The sequence below is a fragment of the Nomia melanderi genome, chromosome 6, assembly GCF_051020985.1.
Source record: "Nomia melanderi isolate GNS246 chromosome 6, iyNomMela1, whole genome shotgun sequence".
Taxonomy (NCBI): Eukaryota; Metazoa; Arthropoda; class Insecta; order Hymenoptera; family Halictidae; genus Nomia; species Nomia melanderi.
In genome coordinates this window covers 11,725,468-11,749,282 of record NC_135004.1, presented here as the reverse complement: position 1 = coordinate 11,749,282, position 23,815 = coordinate 11,725,468, and the positions used below count along the sequence as shown (strand labels likewise).

General features: G+C 33.2%; 2 protein-coding genes across 4 annotated transcripts in view; one reads left to right on the top strand and one right to left on the bottom strand.

The window, feature by feature from the left end:
* The window catches only part of Frmd5 (FERM domain containing), a 61,175-nt gene extending 38,909 nt beyond the window's left edge, over positions 1-22,266 (bottom strand). The window contains exons 1-5 of one of the 3 annotated variants that reach the window (XM_031978980.2): positions 21,804-22,266; positions 3,525-3,629; positions 3,128-3,170; positions 1,468-1,644; positions 485-696 (exon numbers count right to left, since the gene is read on the bottom strand). In XM_031978980.2, the coding sequence (XP_031834840.2) occupies positions 485-696; positions 1,468-1,644; positions 3,128-3,170; positions 3,525-3,629; positions 21,804-21,899 (633 nt within the window). In that variant the 5' untranslated portion in view covers positions 21,900-22,266. The remainder of the gene's footprint in view (positions 1-484; positions 697-1,467; positions 1,645-3,127; positions 3,171-3,524; positions 3,630-21,803) is intronic. The other 2 variants (XM_031978982.2, XM_031978983.2) reach the window with 2 other exon arrangements.
* A 534-nt stretch (positions 22,267-22,800) lies between these two features.
* The window catches only part of LOC116427981 (uncharacterized), a 33,466-nt gene continuing 32,451 nt past the window's right edge, over positions 22,801-23,815 (top strand). The window contains exon 1 of the mRNA XM_031978984.2: positions 22,801-22,969. The gene's annotated coding sequence lies outside the window, so the exon portion shown is untranslated. The remainder of the gene's footprint in view (positions 22,970-23,815) is intronic.

The window sequence follows — 23,815 nt, the reverse complement described above, 5'->3', positions numbered from 1 at the left end:
GAAACTAATTTAAATATTGCGACTGCCGAAAATTCCAGTTCGACATTCCGGTATCACGTTAATACCTTAACAATGTGGCTATTGCGTAAAAATCTCATGCTCTATACTAAACATATTAGTTACTTGACTCTTTTTAGATCCTATTATACAGTATTATCATTCAATTAATTCAAGGATATTTTGCAAAGACTTGTTTTTCTTGTGAAATGTTCTTAGATTAATTAAGTATTTACTAATATTAATAATTTTCATTTTACCATTCAATTAATTCAAGAATATATTGCAATAACTTCTTCTCGAAGACTTATAAATAGAAGTTAGACTACTGTTACTTTCAGCCATTCATCTATTAACGATAATATCACATTATTGTCGTCGCCTACGTAGTAGCAACTAAATATCTTTTTCAAACTAAAACTTAAAGGGTCCAGGAGATGATTTACATGTTGACCGACCCTCGTAAATGTTAAACTCCCAATCTTACCTTAACGGGATGCGGATCAACAGCGTACGTATCCAACTGAGAAGCTAACCTAAGGAAGTGAGTCTCTGCTTGTTCCGGCGTGAATCCTTTTAGCTGTGTTTGATGCAGTTCCATAGCTTTCTCTTCGATGGTCTCTGTCTGTTTGAGCAGCAATTTGTGCGCGGAAATATAATTTCCTTCGTGCATTTCAGGATCATAATCACCCAATTCACCTAAAATTAATTGCGACAGGACGTTAATGAATTGCTTCACTGAGCTATATAATGCGGGGCACACCGGAATATCCCAGAAACTATTGCTTATCTCCGGACATTCATTTATTAACCCTTTACACTCGAGAGGCGACTGTCAGTCGACACAGTAAAATTATAAGCTTTCATATTTAATATCAAACCATGTATAACGCATCAATTATTGAAATATTAAAATAAAATAACTTTGTTCCTTAATTTATGTGTAATTTGTCGTTCAGTTAGTTTCTAGAGAGATTGATCTGTATCTCATTAGAAAACTTTGAATGTTTCTGGTAAAAAATTTCCAAGTGCAAAGAGTTACATCAGAATTTCAAATCAAATTAATTTTCTTTAAAAAACTTCTCGTTATCGTACGAGCAATTTTATTTCTGTGATAGCAAAGTCGTTTGAGGAAACAAAGTATTTTCTAAAATAAACTTTATTCGATTATTCTGTTGTAACCGGATGATTATTTAATCAATTGTGTCAAGGGAAATAAATATTTTGTAACTGATCAATTTAATTTTAACCAATTCAGAAAGAAAAATACAGAACGATAAAAAAATTTTATCGATTATAAAACAAATAATGAATGTTTTGAAGCTTAACGCGCGTTTTGAATATTTCTATCATTGAAAACTGCGAAATATTTATTGAGGTTATCTGGTGTTTGCATATATGGCACCGAATAAAGGGGAACGGTGAAAATTTGTGGTTTGGGTATTTTTATTTGGAATTAAATCGGCGTACTTTGCACAATGCACGCCGCCAGCAGCGCTGCTTCACCTGGACTGCAATACAGTCGCCCATGAAGGAGGTCCCTTTTCAGCTGCTGGTAAATCTGATACCTAGATATTTCTTCCTTTAACCTGAGAGGATCCGGTGGATAGAATTTTACGCGAAAACTGAACAGAATTGGGTCCATGTCTGAAACAGAACCATAAAGAAAGACTATATTATCGTAGATAACTTTGGTCCTGCGTATGTTTTTGAACGTTTCGTATTTTTCTGTAGCGAAGGGCACCATCTGAATAATACACGACGATTTTTATGCTCTAATATAGGTAATATACATATTCTTTCGCATTACCAATCGTTCATGTTAAAGGTTTCAGAATAGATTTCAAAATTGGGGTTGAAAAATTGAGTTTATCTGATATTTAAGAATCTTAAGTGATACATTTTATTATGTAAGCAGATTTCCAAAAAATTCTTTACTGTAAAGATAAATTAAATAGTAACTTATCTATTGCATTATTTAACAAAACTAAAAATTTCAATTTACCCGTATTGTTCATCCGAATACCTAATTTGTCCAAAACAAACACTTTTTCCACATTAAAACATGAAAACGAGAAATTTAAAAAAGACTTGAAATTTCATTTGTGCCTACTTAAATCAGACGATATAATCAGAAGTGTAAACTTTAAAGTGTTACGTAACTATAGTATCAATGTCAGTAAACCAGTTTTATTTAATTTTTTACTTAAAACCCCGAAACGTTTAAACACACAGGTGACGCGAAAATTGAACATCGCGCTGTGATATCGTGGTCAATATACAAATATCATGTCAATGTTAAATTACGCACTAATGTAAATAATCTGAGTAATTAATAATTTGAAGAATTTGATTCTCGTAGCTTTCACGAGCAAACAATTTCGTCCGAAGAACGAGCAATAGAATCGTTACCGAAATCAACACTAGTATGTTTACTCATCTATGAGAATAGTACAATGTGTCTCTACACTCTAAAAGTTTTATGTGACATCGACCCACAATGAATGACTATAGAACAGAAATTGCAACCAAAGCCTTGGTCACAGCTGTTCATTGTTACATGCAATCGAATTCACGTTCATTCCCTTTGATCCGTTGTGTACGGGGCACAGATGTCGATTAAATTATTATTTCAAGAAAAATCATCAGGTTTATAATCAATTATATCGGCTGTGACAATGTTGGCATTGAACATAACGTTACGCTCGTTTAGTATATGTTGAACAATGAACTAGTAAATACAACATAAAACAGAACGATTTTACGCGAAATTTTAATTATTTCAAAATTTAATTTCAATTATTTGATATTTGATTGTAATCATTTGCATTTTCTCCCAATTATTCGGAATATAAACATTTTCTAAATATGACTCTTATTTTTTCGCTAATATAAGTAAATTATGCGTTATACTTCTAAAAGTGACTTACAAAGTCATTTTTGTTCTTGACGTATAGTTATTTAAGTACTTAAAGCTCGAATACACGAACGACTGATTATAAATTCAAAAATTTGATGCAATACATTCAGACGTAGGTATGAGTAAACAAAGTGTTAATAAAATAATCTTTCGTATTTGTGATAATAAATTCGTTTATAAAAATTGATTCATATAAAAGTACGAACTAACCTTTAACTTGTTTAATTGCCGCTTTTGCCAGGTCTAACCAGTGCTGAAACAAAACAGTATGACACTTAGTAAGTAATCAGAATGATATGAATATTATTATTATCATTGTTGGTGTATCACTATCGAAACACCGATGCTATTTTTTAAATTATTAATAAACAACACAAGATAGCTTGGTCTTTATGCATATGTTGGATACGCAACTGCAAATGTGATGAAGCGAAACCACTGAGCAAGAATTAATGAAGGTTACATTCTGTAATTCATTCATATTGTAATAATATTAATGAATACTACAAGTATTTCTGCTGCTCCGTTGTTTCCATTTCATCCACGAATAGTGCTGTTCATTTTAAGTAGGTAGTAACTACGTTATTGGTATACAAAGCAAGCTTACTCTTTGTCTGCAGTGATCCACGTATCGAAGTCCGAAGTAATCCGTTTCCATGATATTGAGTTGCTTGCATACATATTCGAGGATGTATCTTCCTTTGTGCTGAGGCTGCAATGGAAAGACAACTGCAGTGAGTTCTCTTGAAATGCTCATGAAACCGAGTAGTCATCAGACATTCAGTCAATAGGGAAAAAAGTAATTTTAACGTTTATGCATGGGCGTGAATTTAACTTTTAAGTACGGAATTCTGGAAATGATCGATTGATGTTAAATAGTCTCGTTTGTAGCGAGCAATAAAAGAATTTATTGTATTTATTTTTATTTATTTCAATATCTCTGTATAGCAATAGTGTCAACTATGTAACGAAAATTTCTCTGGTTTCAAAATTCACGCTGTTTTCACAACTTAAAGGTCAGGAGCGACAGGAGTTTCTAAATAGAAAAACGATAATTGAAACTCCGGAACGGATACTTTTGCAGAAAAAAATGTCTAGAAAGTCCCGATATCACATGGTAGACGTTTTAATGCATTATTAGTCACAAGTAAAAACAATAGCAGGTGGGAAATATGGCTTTCACTTTCCATGAAGGTTGAAGTATCAATATCAATCGCTTTCGAAGCGTATTCGTATCGTGCAATATTAAAATAGGGAGAAAATTATCCTATCAACAGGAGACACATATTTTCAAAGTCTAATGAACTGTAAGAACTCGTACACTATAGATAAAATAAATATTTATATTACGTAAGATAAAAATATAAATAAAAGAATCTCATTTGCAGGTGAAGATAAAAAGTGTCCACAGTAGAAGGTTCCTGTTCTGATTTGTTCAAATAAATTCAGACGAAAGAAAGATCATACGTTTTTCAATTCTCTAAATATTTGTCATTACCTTCAATGACTTCGTTCTACTATAAAACAACTGATGACTTTTTTCAATTATGAAGATGGCGGTTTTAAAGCAACAAATTTACTAACACATTTTTATACCTTTTTTCTAACTTAATCACATTTTCCTTTTTCTAGCTTTTTCAATTTAATATTTCTCGATTTAGTCATGTTCTGATTTTAGTACGAATATTTTACATATCTTTTCTAACAATATTTCAAATGCATAAATAAACCGAGTCCCGTGGAAGAATTAAAGTTAGTCTACGTCCATCGAATAATGTTGGAAAGATCGAAATAGGTAATAAAATAACGCACCTTTCCTTTTGCAACGCCCGACAAAACGTTGTTACGCCGCAAAATTGTTTCCCCAGATTTGTTACCAGTAAATAAATGTCTTTTCCTTTCAATTTCATTATTCAAATGAACGAGTTTCTGGCGGTAACGAACCGAATTGATAGTTTAATCAGATTCTAACTATTCATAGTATACTACCCCTTTCACGTCTCATGAAACAGTGAATAAAACCCTTTTGGCAAGAATACCTGGTTCCGCAATTGACGTTGATACTACGCCAAGATAAACCCCTCTGTTTTCTTCTTCAAGTCATGAATAATAATCAAAGTTCCATTTTTCCCACATATTCTGCCTGCGATTTAAGTACAAGGAACTATAGTATCTTCTTATTCTTCTTGTAAAATGTTCGGTCTGATTCCTTTCAAAGTTTTTCTACCGAGTTCAAGTCAGACTAAGAAGTCACTATAATTTAGCTACTTTATACATTTCTTTTTAATCATGTGCATTTTGTACAATGTTGAACTTTCAGATTCCCCATAAATGCATAAAATCTAAGTACTATTGTCATTGTTAATGTGGTTAATTATTAACTTGTTTCATTATTATCATTATCAACGTAAAGTATGTCTTTTTCGTCAAATTTCAATTTTTATTCCAATCATTAATAAATGGAATACATTCAGTGAATACATCATGTCGTTCTTTTTTCTCTTTAAGACAATTCCAGTACTAAAATATGACAATGTCTACCTTTGTTAGAATTAATGGTCTACCCGATATCGACCTCTGAACGCTAATAGAACTCTGTATCTTCGTTAGAATTACATTTTAATCATAGAATTGTGTGCTTTTTACCTTTTTAATCTAATGCAATGCAGTTAAGGCAATTTAATGGTAATCTTATAAGTGTTTCCTTCTGCCAGTGATACAATTTTCTAATGACTTTGCAGAGGAAAGTACCAGCGTTTCAATTAGAAAAATTCTATAAAGGTGTCTCGGGCGAAACGTTAATCTTTTAACATAAAATAAATTGACTTTTAAAATAAATTGACATTTTCTAAATATCATTGCAAATACTTAGATATTATTGAATAATCACTGAAATCAGCTAGTCACTCACTTACAAAATAAACTGGAAATACGTGGAACAATTGTTGTTTAAATACGTCTACATTTCTTAATAACATAAAAAACGTATATAATTTCAAACAGAAAAATCAATAGGATAATAGGACCTTATTGGACGAATGAGAATTAATATAATCAATGTAAAGTGCTGTATGTGCGTGATTTGCGTTTTTTCTTTGTATTTTATCGATTTATGGTTGTATGTTCTATATTATTCTGTTCTGTTCTATTAATTCGATCTATATATTTTATATTTGGTCTATTAACACGTTGAATGCCATGAGGGTCACCGGTGACTCCCGCCCCAATTCAATTACTGTAATTCCCTCAATTAAACGATGATTATTTGAAAACATTCCTATATCGTAAATTCAGCCAGACGAACCTGCGAAGTAACAACGCGATTCAATTAAATAATTTGTCGTACTTTTTTCATTTCGTATATTCTACACCTTAAAATCGTACAGCATTCGACATGTTAAATATTTCATAATACATATTGCACCGCGTAATTCTATCGTCAAACACGGAAGATTATCCTCAAATCGTATAACGTTAATTTCAAAATTCGAAAAAAAAACCCGAGAAGTAGATTTAGATTTCAGATATAGATTTCAAACGTGTCATCGCGATACTCGCGGACCGGTTAGGCGCGCGTCTCATGTATACACGGTGTACACGCGAAGAAGAAAGCGTGTCGAGTCACATGCGTGCGAAGTCGTGTGCACGGGGGCTCGGTGCAATTTAGTTAATAAAAATGATGCATCTCAGGAAACGCAGTTGTAAGGGGCAATAAAAGCCGGTACACGACGCATGGAAAATATCGATTGGTCATTGGACACCCCCAAGAATGATATAAAAAGAACATTCTTGGCGAAAGCAGACAGCTTTTAACGTGAAAAGTGGCTCGAATGCCAACTGCCATAACACGAATAATGCTGCGACATCGACCCGAAGACAATAACTCCTTAATAGTACGGAACAACGGGCGCTCATGTGTTTAACAAAATCAACATACTGCACGCTCCATTTCAGTTAGGGGCTGATCTTATTGAACGCGCGAGACAAATGTCGCTGCCGATAACACTGGTCAACAGGATTTTTGTTATTTACAAAAGGTTTAACCTGTTAACCGTGGAATTTAGCTTGAAAAATCTCTCGTTTCGCGGGCAATAAAATAAAAAAAATGAAGTATGCACTCGTCACACGCAGGACGAATGCACGTATGTTTTAATGAAAATTCAGAGCAAAGAAGAATTACATGTTTATCTGAAAAATAGTCGTTCCAATTTAAAGGAAGCGCTAATAATTTTAATGTTCACAGAATAAAATCGCTTATAATAGTGAAGCGACGCTGAAACCTGAGAAATGTCAAAATATAAAAAAGCATTTGTCATTGAATCATTCATACTAGCGAAATGTGGGATAGCGAATAAGCATTTTTATTTATAAAATGTAATCTGTTAATTTTGATTAGAATTTTTACTGAGTTGGTTAGTAATATAATATTTTCGTCGAAAGCCAGGTATCTAACATTATAAATAAGAAAGTACATGTTTTTCGAGTCTCATTGTTCAATAACGAATCATTTAAGTTTTATCTATGAAAGGAAACAATTTCCGTAACTCGAATACTTAAAGTGAAAGAGGTACTCGAGCGATAGGACAGTTCAAGTTTCACTAGGAAAATCCTGATGAGACTGTAGAATATTACAAATTTTAAGCGCACTGAAAGATACTATTTGTATAGCCACATATGGATTATCCCAATTTTTCCAGAAAACTTTGCCACAAAGAAAATATCCCACAATCATAGAAGGTTTGGAAATTTATCAGAAAAAATATAACAGGTTAACATTACATTAAAAAAAAACTAAATTTGCCTTAAGTTTTCAATGCTTGGAAAGACTCTAGTTACACTATACAAATTAATCTTAATTCGAAAACCTCAAATACTAATACTTTTTGTTCACAATTTAAATATTTAAATATTCTTATGTTCAGTTGAACGAAACACTACGTGTAAAAGGTCAACCGAAGAAAAGCGTTTTATCACTTTATTAGATTACGAACCACAGCGAACAGATATTCTTAGAAGGTATTTTTAGAAGACACTTTAAAACTAAAATCTTTTCGGCATACGTAGCCTCATACTTTTTTATAGGCTGCGGCTAGCCCCACCGATTAAGGCATTAAAAATATAGGATAACATTGAAGAACCGAAGTTTATCGCTACATGTACTTCCACCTGTTCCTTCGCAAAGCATTGAGCGTCTCCTTCGTAATCGTTTACGGTTCATGAAATATTTTTCGGAATTTTTCGTTCAACGCTCGTCGAATGATTTAATAAAGTTTAAACGTGAAAGAGTGTAATCGTTTAAAAAATGCGAAAATTTGTTGCGCAACATTTCCGTAAAAAATCGTCTAAGTTACTGGCAGAGTAGGAATGTTCATACAAAATTGGAATTTCTTCAAATAATTGAAAGAGAGGTTTATTAGAATTTCCTGAAATAATTGAAATTGATTTATTAGAATTTTACCAAATAATTGAACAATAGAATAACTGTATTTCTGAATTCTTCAGACGCTATTTTCGCGTTGCATTATGCTCGTGTTTGCAGTAAATGCATAAAATTCACGGTCTAGCCGTACGAATAAAATGGAAACTCGTTCTGGACATTTTAACAGCCGCATTTATTACTGAAAATTGTATCACTTGAAACAGCTCTTACGTTCTATCTACAGATGTAAACGTAACTTGTTGCTTGGACGCTAATAAAACGACCATTACTACGTACGTAAAGTATAATATTTATTTATAAGTATTTTAAATTATAGGATAGGCGCGCCGCTCAAATAGTTTTAGATTGTTCTTCGTTTCCTTCTTCCAGCTTATGTTGGAAAAACTAGAGTTTTTACCTAAACGATTTATACGACGCTGTAAAGTACGTTAACTCTTTGCCTTTAATTTATCTTCAATGTTGTTGGATATAAACTTGTATTTATTTCTAGCGAAATGAATTCAAGTAATTTACACCGATAGAATTCAACGTTTTATATACATGTTATTTATTATTATTACAATAAAATGTAATTTTCATAATCTTTTAAAGTGTGCCGCCTTTTAAAACAAATTTGCATTGTCATCTCCAGCATGACATACGAGTGCAAAGGGTTAAGTATAAAACTAACTATACTCAATAAATAAATATTCACTTGATTGAATATCAAAAACTTCCGTTCTTGCACAATATCCAACAATAATAAATACCAAATACAAGAATAACAAATAATAAATACTAAATACGATCTGTCATTACAAATGTGCCCAGGTCTGCGCATACATCTTTCATATACAACTGGTACACTCTATTTTTCTGTTGCAGAGCCGCTATAGTAAAACTTGATCCACATTACCAAGCCATTCACGGTTCGATCACGCTCCTCCCTCGGTCGGATCAAATATTCTTCAATTATTTACAAGCATCGTATTGATACTGCGGGCAACGTCCCGGTTCGGATCCGATCTTGTTCGAAGACACTTTCATCAGAAAGACTATTTGGCTGAAACGAAATCGAACCTGCGCCGCGCCGATACCGCGAGCAGTATTTCCTTTTCATTTTGGTTAAACGACGATCAATCGTGTATTCGACAGTCGATAAATCCACAGCTGCCAAATTTTATATTTTAATTTCATCATCGATAAGGAAGGGACTTGGAATTTCGGAAAAATAGAGATTGGACCGTCAGCAATTTGATAGTACAAGGAGGTTTTCTTTTAATATCTTCAATACACTTGACAATTTGTCTAGAAAAGACAGTCGATAAATTGTTTTATTAGTGTATGTTGATATGTCACGTAAATGTGGATGTATAATTCTATTTCTCTAATTATATTCTCAAAAATCTGCATAAAAATCTCGCACTTATTCATTAACACGTTACAAGCGCCATGTCAGTCACTGATGACCGACGCTTCTGAGTTGTTTGAAAATTATAATATACAAGATGAGTAATGTTGAATAAAAATGTTTCATAACGTAAGTAAGTTGTTAATGGAGTGACGCAAAGATTGTGATGCCAAATAATTGATGAGTTCCCCCACTTACCTTTGCTATTAAAGACTAAATGTTACGTAAAACGCTCAAGATATTCTCAGGCATTTAACGTGTTAATGTATATTCATAACTTATTCATTAATGAAACATGGCACCCTAATTGGCCTAGTTAGTATAGATCAAGCCTAACAAAAACGAGCTAATGGAACATTACTGTCCGAAATGTGTTGCATCTTGTAACGAATCTAAGTACTAATTTCTTTTTGCCGAGTATTGACTTTTAGTCGTGGTTCAGCATGACCGGTCGCTTCCTGTTTATGAAGTAATTACTAGCAAGTAATATGGATGCAGTGTCATTGCGTGGAGTCACAGAGATCACGGCCAGACCATCTGCACGTTTTTTGCGTGCAATGCTTACCGCTGCACAAACACTGTGCGGATAATAATTCTCGCTTCTTCTGTCGGTCTTTCCGTTGTATTGTACATCGCGAGCCTAGGAACGTTCTATGTATTCATATTTACGCTACGTTTCGTAAGAATCAAACATTCATTACCGGAAAATGATGTTTCTCTTCGATCGACAGAAAGTCCTTTATTGCGTTCGGTTTAATATCTTTCAGCTTACTAGCAGAACTACTGTACTAGTCGGAATAATTTGTTTCAGTTTTCTTATTCTGCTATTATTAATATTTTAAGTGTATAGGATATCTAGAATGATTCTGAAAATAATTTCCTTTGAACGTCATAATCAATATTTCAAGAAACCAAAGAAAATCTATTGCTACGATCGTTATAAGGATTACATATTCTAGTGTTACGGCATCTAAAGAATAAAGTGACATTGTAACATTTCTTTTTAGCTTACAGAAATTCCTTAAATAGAATTCAAGGAATGTATACATACTTTGTACTCTGCAAGAATTAAAACAAATATGCAATGTTACTTTGTATGAATTATACATAAGTATAACTGATACGACACTTCATTAATATTGTTAGGCTTGATAATTTTTCGTCGGTGAGTGTGTATTGTAAAGTTTACGCAGGAGTAAACTCATCGTTAGTGAACGTCAATTCAAAATTGTTTGATGCGTATTGACCAACAAGAGCTAAGGAAAAGAAGCAACTTTTCTTATTTCAATTTTGTAAATGTTTCGAAGGCAGCTGATTTAAGCAGATCATTCAAACATGACCAAGCAAAAAATATTCGATGTGCAACTTAATTGGCAGTAAAATAACAGACGGCTTTGACGAGTTCAAAAACCCGAACACTTCTTTTACCCATAAATCAATGCTTCCTTATCTTAAAAATAAGGTCGAATTTATTCGAGCTCGGAATCCAAATAAAAATTATTCCGACTCGTTGAATGCGTAAACATGTTTTCGTTTTTTCCAGAAAAAGCTGGTGTGCCCAGAGGAAAGTGGAAGCGGACGACAAACTTTAATAATATGAATGCAAACTACCTTTGCGCGTGGATGACGCCGCGGTAATTCGGCTCATTCGCGAAGAATTAAGCAAAGACGAGCTGGTACTTGAACAATGTTTGGTCAGTTTTAATAATTAGAATCGTGACAAATGTTGTCGTTCGTTTATTTGAAAAAGTCCGAAGCACTTTTCGAGGGGATCAAAACGGTGCAAATTGCTGCAAACATTGCCACCAGAGTCGCGCCAATCAGTGGAAAATAAGGTAAAACATTATTTTGAAAAATAAAATTGTAAATAACCTATAAGAATAAATTATGAACAAATCAGAAAATACATGTATATACAGTGAGTTACAAGAGTATTCGTACCTCCTGAACTGCCGAATTTAAACGATTTATATTTGTTTACAATGCAAGTTTCTAAGTTCTTATCAAGGAATTAATCGAATTAATTAATCTAATCTAAGTTCTTATCAAGAATATATGTAGTTTTCTTTTTTTATAGTTCTTAAGAGTTTAATGTAGTATTGACCTTCTTCTGCTGGTGGTTTCGAATACTTTTAAAAGTCCTCGTCCGCAAGGAGTTGACACGATCACCTAAATTCTAACATAAACTTTCACGTGGTTTGTGGTATTGTGATACTGATCTCTTAGGTCTGTATCTAATTTCCATTTTGTTATAGGTACAGTATATTTTTGTTGCACGAATCGTATCTATTGTATAAAATGAGAATTGTCTACACATTGAATAATGAAACACAAAAGATAATAAATATATTATCTATCGAGTGACATAGGAATTTTGCACTCGAAATTAACCCTTTGTTCTATGAGTTACTTCTTAACGATGATCGATAAATTTTTCAAATTCAATTTAAAATTTCCATCACGAGTCTAACACGAAATTGTAGATCAAGGGGTTAAAGTTACGCAAATTTTGTTACGTGGGAATTGAAGCCATGAATTCCAAAACAGGGCAAGTCAATCAATCAACATTTCGAGAAAATCAATCTTTCTTTTCATCTTCATTCATTTATTCATTCATTTAACATTATTAAATAGGTCTGAGTAAGTTGAAAACGGTTACATCAATAACTCATATGGACAACGTTGAAAAGTGAACTTTTACTGCTTTGGAATTCACGACTTCAATTGAGGACCATCGAGATCATTCATTTTAACGACAGTTGAGAATCGGTGAATACAAGTAAACATGTTTACTATCGCACAAGTGTCTAGAAGAGTTGACTAATTTCCGGCAATTCGTCGGTACAATGATAAACCGTTTGCAATGCGTTGTTCAAAGAGAATTGATATAATTTTAATTTATAGCGAAGGTCATCAGTGCAAACTGCGAATCTTATTCAGGTTCTCACTCTCAAGGACTAATTGATGAAAACAGGGCTTACATATTTAGAAGCTTACTACCTCAATAAACGTTTTATGTGAACATATTAGATTGATGACGAGATATCTCGCATTTCATGGGCAGTATTAATATTATATCCAATTAAGTTTAATATAATTGCTAATGTAATACTATGTCAGTATGTAATTCACTTTCACGTTCATAACTTATAGATCATTTACAATGTTATTTCTTAAAATGATACTTTATTTTCTACTAATATAACCCACTCAAAAATCTCCTAAATTAAAGTTTCAAAATAATTATACTTTTTGAAGGGTTGACAAATTTCTTCATATTATTTCGAAAGATATAGTCTTATGAGTAAAACCCTACAATATCTTTTTTTTTAATATTTGTTTCTTACAAAGTTATATACCCTTAAGCAGAATCTCATTTGAAGATTTGACTGAAGTGGCATTTGTTCATTAAAGTAGAGGCTATAAGAAATATTAAAGATTTTATATTAAAATATTAATATATCTAAATATTAAAGATGAAATATTTCAGACTTTTACAGAACTCTTAACAACGATAATTAATGAAATACTCAATCCACCGAAATCTAACATCAGGCCATTGTACTAAAAACGATGACAATACATGATTATCATAAGGACGATAATAATGCTGATGATTATAACGATCATGATGATAGTTACGATGATGATGATGCAGATGGCAATCATAAAGAAAACGCGTATGTACTCATCGCGCGAGTCGCTGGCAATATAGACGTGCTCTAAGAGCGTATGTATGCACGAATGATGCGACACGGTTAAGGGAGGCGATTCGAGTGTACAGAGAAAAATATCTTGCGCGCAGTTGCCTACCAAGCTCCACGTTCGCGAATGTCAGTGATAGATACGTATCTCAGAAATTTCATAGCGGTCAGGTCTTCAAGATATTCGCACCGCGATAGTAAACATGTTTACTCAGGTTCGCGGATTTTCGCCCGTCGTTTTAAACTCTGCTATCGCGGCGATGATCAATTTTCATTGTGAACATCGAAAAATACTTCAATATCGTGTTGTTACACATTTCTGAACTTGAAAAGATCAAGCCGCACTCGCCCGTATTCGAACAGGCCATTCGACATTAACACGCGAATATTTACTAACAAATCAACCTCCACCTAAATGCATACTTTGCGAAATATCCCAGGATCCAGAAGGTGCTTAACTTTTTCAGACGAATCAACCTTCTAAGTTCATTATCATTCAGTTATGTCTATTCCGAAAGTTTATAGATTCCCGGAAATCCTGCCTCGATATCTGTAATTATTGTTCAGAAAAATAAGTATTGTATAGTCAATTGAATTTCATTCGTCTGTGTTTTCTATGATGGTTCTTTGTTCGATAAAGATTCAGTGACGGTCGGCAACAGGACCTTGAGAAACTCAACACCAGGGAAATACGTATCAAGTTATGCGCAATGTTCGCTTCTAACAGCTACAGTATCGTTCAAAAGTTTCAAGCAACAATTATTACCGAAATTTCACTGCGTACGAGTATATTTTTATTAAAAATATCAATTACGCATAACTATCGTTTCTTAACTATTGATAATATTTTTCACAACGGACGTAGATATAAAGATACAAAACATTAACAGTGTTTTTCACAACTAATAAAGATATAAATAAAGCATGAATTAAGAAATAAAACTATTCTATTTCAACGTTTCCTGTGCAATTATATTTTGAATGTCGAATTATATAACTTTGATATCACATCAAATAATTGAAAATCGTCGTTCGAATGCAATGAGTTAAAATGAAATTGACGATTCTAATGTAAAAATTCTCTATAATAGGAAATTTTTCCAGAAAAATTCAAGAGCGCTCTAAACTTATGAGCAACTGTGTATTTACTATCGCAAGAGCATTCTCAGATTTTGTTTCATGGCTGCCTAAAGCGGTTCTCAATCTATGTCTTTTTATACAGTTGCTTAAATCACTACAAAATCGTAACGTTGAAACGAAATGGAAATATAAAAATTTGATATTAAATTCAATAAATAAAATAACTAAATAAAAACTTTGAAAAAGATCCTCCAACGTGGGGGAAAATCAGAACAATTGATACAACTGTAGAAATATTCTGACGGATTTCACGGAAAAATTAACGAAATCAATTTCCCAGCAATTAAAGGTAATAATTATATTGAAAGAATCTCCTATCAAATATCGAAACCCGTTATTTCAGTTTTAATGAAAAATTAATTGAGTGTATAACTGAGAAATTATTTTTGCGTTCCATCGATTACGATTTCTCCTTCGATTTTTCATTGTTAAATGATAACAATAATGAATGTCTGCGTTCGTTACCATATTTTACATTAATAAAGTGTTATTTTTGTGTCTACGTTCTCTACGGATTATAATACAATCTGCATCACCAATCTTAATGTAGGTTGTAATGCAAATTGCTTTTACTTTCTTGAAGGAATGCAAAAGACTCTTAAAGGATATGAAATAATAAAAGTAGAAAATGTTTTATTGAATTAAATTGGGTTAATTTAAAGATCCATTCAAATTTAAACTTTAGTACAGACATTAAAATTTAAATTTAAATAATGATATTAACTATGATATATTATTATATATTATTTACATATATTACATATATTATTATTATTATACATTCCTGACATAATTACACGACAATAATTATACTATTTAAACATTAAACTACGTATTCTCGTTAAATACTTGTACGCACGCCAACTGCGGCAACTGGACGACCACTTATCGCGCTATCGCATTTTCTCCCACAAAACCGTACGAAACTCGATAACGCAAAAGATCGCACGTTTCGCAACAATTGGAATACGGTGCCTGCATGTCTACGAAAACTGGCGAATATCGTACGCATTCTTCCCTCGGGCGGAAGAATTGACGGAAGAGGATATCCGAATACCGCGATATTCGACTATATTGGCGGAAAATGTTTCAGATACTCACTGACGCAGATTCAGATCCAAAATTATATCGCTTTTCGGATCTAGTGCAGCAAGAACCATTGAAGCTGAGCAAGGACATCGGAGAGGTCAACGGCATTATGACACGGATCGTGATCTAGTTAATAAAGTTCAAACCTTTTTAGGACAAGCTCCCTAAGATACGAAGCAAATTCTTTCTTATCCTGTTAACCGGAGAATTCATTTTTATAACTTTTCAAGTAATAAAAGGAAATTGCTTCTCACTTGTTGATTACTTATTTTGACAAAATATTTACCGACATATTTAGAAAATATATAAATCAAATATTTACAATGTACGAAGACATATTCCTTTTAAAAATTTCTATGACGGAAAGAGTCGTCATATTCATTGAAGTTGTCTTCTTGGTATAACGAAATATTTCGTTAGATCGGAATATCTTTTTTATATTTAACCTGTCATGTTATCCTCGAGTTTCTTTAACACTAGGTTTACGAATATTTATTGTACACTATATACCATTGTTAATGTTCGATCATTTCGATCTTGGAAATTAAAGGTTAACCAGTTAGCTGCTTTCAACGAATATACACGTCATCTTAAAATCAAAATGACAGTAATTCTGTCAGCGATTAACTAATTATTTTCTCAGATAAACATGCAATTCTTCTTCTTTCTGCTTTAAATATTCATTAGAATATATTATAAATGCATTTGGCCTGCGTTAAACGAGTATACACTTCACTATTTGATTTCATTGCGAGCATTATCAGAAATTTCGGAAATTAGATTCCATAGTTGACAGGTTAAAAATAGGCAATATATACTCGCGTAATTTCATCAATCAAACTCGACGTGAATCCTGACTATATAATATGTATAAAATTCAATATGCGTCAAATCAACGCTCTCCATAAACCTAGTGTTAATTGCGTTAATTGTTGGTGTTATTAACTTCAATTCGATATTTTTAATTTAATTCGAGTTATTTAAAACTTAAATGGTTAGTTTGTAAATACTCATGAATATTACGAACTGTACGTATAGGTAATATTTAATCTCGGGAGATCAGTTCTACTTCGATATCTGCTCAATCCATTTGCGTTAATGGACGCGAAAGTAACACGTTTTTCAACGTGTGCGAACCTGATTTTCTGTAATGAAAGAGGAAAGTCGCATACAAAGTTGCAGTGATCTTTAATGCGCACATAAATTCCAGATATACGCGTCGAAGGAAAATTTATAAGACAAACCTGGTATCGTGCGAAGAGAATTAATTTGCGAACATTCAGAAAAATTCATCTGGACGTTTGAAATATCGTTGAAATTGCAAGATGACGCGCGGAAATTTCTTCTATTGTTCTTACATTCAAAAATATCCCTGGTAAAATGAAAGGATAACAAAAGGGAGGAAAAACTAAGCGAACAAAGCACGATTGAAGTACTATCTTTTCAAATCTTGGAACATTATTTAGAACAGTGCCAAAGCATAGAGTATATTTAATACAGAATTAATTAATACATTGAATAATAATATATTTAATATAAAATTAATATAAATTACATTCAACAAATCGAATACGCGTAAACTTTGATTTTTAATTTAATCGAACTTAGAATACAGTCAGTCAGCTTCTAATAGTCGGATACCACGCGTATACGTTATTCAAACAGGTCTGAAATGTTTCGAACAAAAACAACGGGAAATAGCCGAGAACGACAATTCAGAACGCAGCGAATTAAAAACCGGAAAACATCGACACGCCACTTGGGCTTCCATCATTAATGGAAAAAGAAGTGCAGATGTAAAGGCTGTTGGTAGGGCTCGCGGAAGATTTTATTTAAAGAGTTCACAAGGTGAAATGGAGTCTACACGGGAAGATGCTTAAAAAGAATGCAACTAGTCTCACTTAAAAGGCTCTTTTCCACAATGGCGTTACCGCCTAACAGGAAAAAGAAGATTGAAAGGAAGAAATTACAGAACGAACCGTGTTGCCACGAGTTTGTTCCCCGGTAAAACGAGAACCAACGAGACGAAATCATTATTCGTGTACGAGGTGGCCAATCCGGCAATACCATCGCGATTTACGCAAATATCATTATCCGCAGTGGGAAATGGATCGATTCTCTGTGTTCTGAAGCGTTATTCCCGCTAACTGAGTAATAAACAAAGAATCAACTTTCGAACCGAAACGCTAGCGATGCTGAACTAGCGCGGAAACTGATGCCAAAAACAGTAACCGGCATCGATACCTTTGTGAATTTCGGTTCGTTATAACTGTTATAGAAGCAGCGACTGTTTGCTGGAACTATTTCGAGAGGCAGAATCGATCTCATCACGGGCTTCAATCCACGTATCTTTGCCAGATACAAGTTAACTACTTTGGGAAGCACTTTCAGCAAGGTCTTTGGGATTCTTACGCTATTGTGCTGGATTTTCCCTTTAGTCCGTCTCCTGCGACAAGCTGAGATTACTATGGCAGCATTCTTCCTCGATTCTATAAGGGACGCGGTATTGTTATTAATGTTTCAGACATGTATTTCTGACCCAAATAAAACTTTCCGTTTTAGCAAAGAAAAATCGCTGCCTTTGGTATCTGTTGCCCGGATTTTGCTTTGTAAGTAGTATACGGATAATATAATGTTCATATCAGCAGTATGTACTTCTGCTGACGATCCACGTGCCTGCTTTTAAGTTTATTTATACATTTATCTCTATCTGTTTGCTTCTTTATTTATTTGCTCTTTACCATTTATTGGATCATCGCATGAATAATGCGGCTTTTTATGTGTTTCTTTTATTTTTTTCAAATAAAGGGAATATACGAAACCGGATTATTTATGTGATGACCCAATACATTCACTTATCTACATTTTCATTTTGTACGTCCTACTTTTATCAAATACTTATTTATTCCTGCTTTCATCAAAGGCAAACATCATTTTTGTTTAATATATGTATATTTTATATATAACAGAAGTTTGGTAATTTCCTTTAGTTCTTGTTAAAATAAAAGGAAATTTATTTTAGAGTATTTTATCTTGTATACGTTAAGACTTTCAAAGTGACGAATGCGTTGAGTGTGGAAGCTCCAAAATTAGAATTATGTCTAAATTTTTTTTATTTTGTTTCCTCCTACTCATCGTTCCCTTCAACTTTATTACAATATTAGCTTATTCCAGCAAACTTTTCCAGTAATCACACACGGCCCCTAATTAAAACGGTTCTCAAGCAGAAGTAACTAATTTTACTTGCAAATTTTTTTAAATGTTCGCGTCATAACACTGAATTAATGCTTTGTATTATGAACTTGAGTGTATAAGTCAATAACATATGCATATACTAGTAGGTCTTAATTAATGCGAATTCAAATAATGCAATGTTCGATTTAATGGAGATTATAAAATATTACCAACTCGCATTTAATGCAATTAAAGATTCAGTTAACTCTCGGTTCCCGGAACTTCTGTTATCAATACAGTAATACACAGATACAACTTTTGTAAGTCCGATCATCCAAACATAGATCGAAACATGCATATTTACGGGAACTTGGAAAAAATCTTGCAGATTTATCGTAACAGGTACGAACATATGAGAAAGCAACAGAGAGTGCAATCTATGCTATTAAAACACTCTGTAAAATAATAAACATAATTATTTTATTATATATGTATTTATAATATTTATATATTGTAAACATACTTATATAGTATTATATAAATAATATAAATCAATAAAATACGCATGAAAAGATATACTTAAACATTTTTCTCGTTTTAATCAAGACTTATCTGTAATGAATGAATATAATTTAAATGTTTAATATATACTAAATTATAATTAAATGATATATATATATATATTCATTATTTCTCAATCCATTATTTCTCGATTCCAAATATTTCTAGGGAAAAAGCGTAAGCGGAATGGAAACGTGCTGTGTAAATACACTGTTCGTGCGATTAAATGTTCCATTAATCGAATACTTCGGAAATGGACATCCCGATAATTGACTGCCCTGTTTACCGGTGTTCCGATAATCGAGGGTCCATTGTATACGATTAACGCCTATGAACTATTTAAATAATTTCAACATCGCTATTCATTGAACATCATTCACGCTAAAGTTGAAATTGATTTCACCAAAAGTGTATTGTTTTATACCTGCCCAGATATTTATATAGAAAAATTGTTAGTATAAAATTTTGTTTATTCGTATCTTGGTGGAGAAAAATAACGTTTCAATAACTAATGAATGAATGATTGAAATGGCATTGTTTTTTTAAATAAAGTTATTCTGAAATATATATAATAATTTGTGTCGAACGACTGAATCGATTGTTCTTTCAAATATTTCGTCGAGTTAATTATCAATAAATATTGCAATCCCTTGATTCCTAACATTTATATTCTATTAACCGATATTTGAACCAAAATGTATTTTCAGAGTAAACAATTTTAAAATTTATGTATTCTGTAACAGAATTGTTACTAATAAAAAATTTATTTTGAAAGTGTTTGATCGGATCCTCTTAGTAGTACGAATGGAAAAATCTCTTGTGTACCGTATTAAAAAAAAGTGAATACAAATATATCCGGGCTAAGCTCTTTACACTAATCCGGATCATGTTATAACTTACACAATTGTAGGAAATAATTGTTTCAATTGTCGAATTAATGTTTACTAATAATCCATCATAAACAAAGTTCAATTAGAAAATCAGAATATATACGTGTTTACAATAAATATACCGAACAAAATCATAAATGAATAGATTTTTAATATCATTACTACTTAAATTAATGAAACATTTATATTATATTTACAACATTGCATTTTGATTATTACTTATTGCTATGTAGATAACGACACGATTATTTTTTACAATAGTGGTATTTTCTCCGCAAACCAATGCACAAGAAAACATAGCGTCCACTTTTAACTGTAAAAGATTGCGTAATAACAAAAATAAAAAATTTTCAAAACATTGTATATTTTATTCAGAATTATTGTACATTAAATATCGTTATACATCATAAAAGCTCCAATTTAATACAATTTTCTAAACACTTGTGCAAAATATTTTCTTCTTATTAATTTAATAATTTAATATTATCTTATTAATTTAATAATTTAATATTATCTTATTAATTTAATAATTTAATATTATCTTATTAATTTAATAGGAACCTATTGTTCAAATATGTCAGTTGGAAAAAAAACGTCCATGTCAGTGAGTGCACGTGGTCTCGTGACGTGAGGTAGCTTCCGTGTTGGCCGTACGTGTTCGTACACGTACGAAATATGTACCCCTATGGTCGCGTCGGTATCGAAACCGAATGTACCGTAGAAAATTCGCCTCGAAGCGACTGTACTGAAACAATTTGTTCCGGTTCCAACGTGGAGTTACACAACCCGGTCGGGAACCAAAATAAAAGAGGCAAGAACAGAAAAATCACGGCATATGTCATCACTATTAAAAAAGTTTACATCACAGACTGAATAATTCCGGCATCAGGGAACACAACTTTCGATCAATGATCGTGCCACACACATACACACAGCACACAAATATGACACACGTATACACGGACGCACACATGCACACAGGAAACCGAAACAGAACGAGGCTTGTCACACGGTGTTCAATATAGGTGAACTGGAAAAGAAAAAAAAAAAGAATCGCATATCCCGCATGAATTTTTCCGTGCAAGACCTAACGCCACTCCTATAGACACGATACACTTTGACGATTGAGTACATCGTCGCGCGGATCGTTTCCTTTTTTTTCTTTTTTTTTTACTTTTTCTTTTCGGATCGATCGAAGCGGTCGTGCCGCTCGAACCGAACCTTCGGATTCACGCGCAAGGAAACGCAGGTGAGGTGAGACAGACAGACCGACAGACAGACAGACAGACAGACAGGGAGAAAGAGAGAAAGAGAAGAAAAAAAAGAATTGGTTCGGAAAGTCGTGTTTTCAAGTTCACAGGCTACTGAACCATCGGGTTGTTTCGCTGAGCGATCGTTACCGGTCGTAGGAGGTAAAAAGGGGTAGAAGAAGCGCGTGTACAAGTGTTATCAATAGCCCCGTCGCGTGCGGCGGCTACTGGTCAATGAATGGTCTCACCTGAAAGTCACAGTGGATAATTTCGGCGTCGTCCAGGAGTCGAATAGTGGCGCGATGCACCACCGTAACGTCACTCTTGCTGCCAAACTTCAACATTTCTGCCCTCAAGTCGCCACCCGAATTATCCCTCCGGCCCTCATCGTCTCCTGCTCCACAGCACCACACACTGCCCGCTGATTACACTCGATTTACGTTGCGGTCGGTTTCCCGATGAACGATGGGACCGAAGTCACGAACGCGTGGCTCTCTTGCGAATTTTCCGACGGGCTGACACTACGCACGACAGCACAGTAAAATGAACGACGAGACATCACCGCAAAGGAACTCTAAACTCTGTCAACCGGTCCCATCCACTGGCTCGCTCGTCCGACGGTGCCACATCCCCGACGCAACGCATCGAACGCGACGTTGCCGTTTGAAAATACGGGGATTCTAGTATTCCCATTGGTGCACAACTAGGGTCGCGGCGGGTAGTTCGAACATTTGGATTCTGGAAGGAATTTTTGGAACTGTCTCTTTACGTTTGCTCGCTAACTGAGTATATTAATACTGATTCTGACACTGGTGTACTCTATCGCAATATTTATGGTGATATGGCTTTTCTGAAACCAGTATGTGAAAATATTTATTATACGATATATTGTGGATATGGTTAATTGTATAGGTTGTATATATTTGAATTTAAAGATATGTTTAAAATTTACGGATACTGTATTTTTTATTCAATAATTGATGTTTTATTACTGAAGATATAGTGTGAAAGTGGTTCACTTTAAATCTTATAACTTGACATCATAGTTGTCAGTATCACATTGGTGCATATTGCAGAAATACTATTTAAGGTGTAGAATTAATATTTAAGGATAGAAAATGCTTGACGTTAATATTTCTTTTCGTTAAAAGAAAAATCAATGCATTTATGCATTATCAATAAAACTTTATTACCCACGGAGTTCGATGCACATCTACGATGCTGAGGCAGCACAGACGTAGCATATTCCAGCGCGGTAGCCGGGTTATTTCGCTGTTCTACTTGTACACGCGATGTGTGAGGATAGATTAATTTTATTACGTGATAACGCGTGATATAATAAGACAAGTGAGTTAATAAAAATATAATTAATGTCTTGTCCTACTTTCAACGTCTCCAGAAGCACAACAAAGAGGTAAAGTTTTGTTTAATTCTCGTTTCTCTGAAATGACTAAGGAAAATTTCAATTTATCTTAATGTTTGAAATACATTCACTACTTTGGAGCATTCTACGAATCACGATCCGAAATAATCACGCAGCAAGCCAATAATTTTAAATTAGGTATTATCTTCTTAAGTTAATGAAAGGATCTTATGCGCGAACACTACGTTATAGAACTTCGTGTTGCCAGGAATCTGTAATATCGACGTCGTTAAATGCCACTGATTCTAACTAGGTGATGACAACAGTGAATTCGATTATTACAGCACCGATAAATCTGGTTCATTGGTCTGTAGTATCGACGCCTTTAAAAGTAATAAACAATTTCGAAAGTCTTTACTTCATAAGCAAACAAATTGTTGAATATTTTTATAGTAGTGCAACTGAAAATTTATAGAAAATACAAAGAGCTTCCAAGAAAAAATTTGATATACATATCTTAAATAACTTTCCAAAAAGAAGTAATTATAAAATTATATCACTTTTTAACTAAAATTAAGTCACAATCTAAACTGCTCCAAACAAGAATTGTTACTAAATTGAACGATTTCAAATAAAATAATATTTCAGAATTTCTAATAAACCTCTTCTTTTAATTTATCTTAACAATATATAATATACCTAAAAGACAAATATCGGAGAGTATATCATTCATATTTCTGTGTATTTTTGCTAAAACAATGGAAGAATGTCTATTTGAATTTCTAAGTAACTTGTACTATAACTGTAAGTGCAATATATTCCAAAACAATCATCGAATTTTCTACTTTATTACCACTCAATAAATCTTATTCCCGTTTCAAAACCATACAACAATCC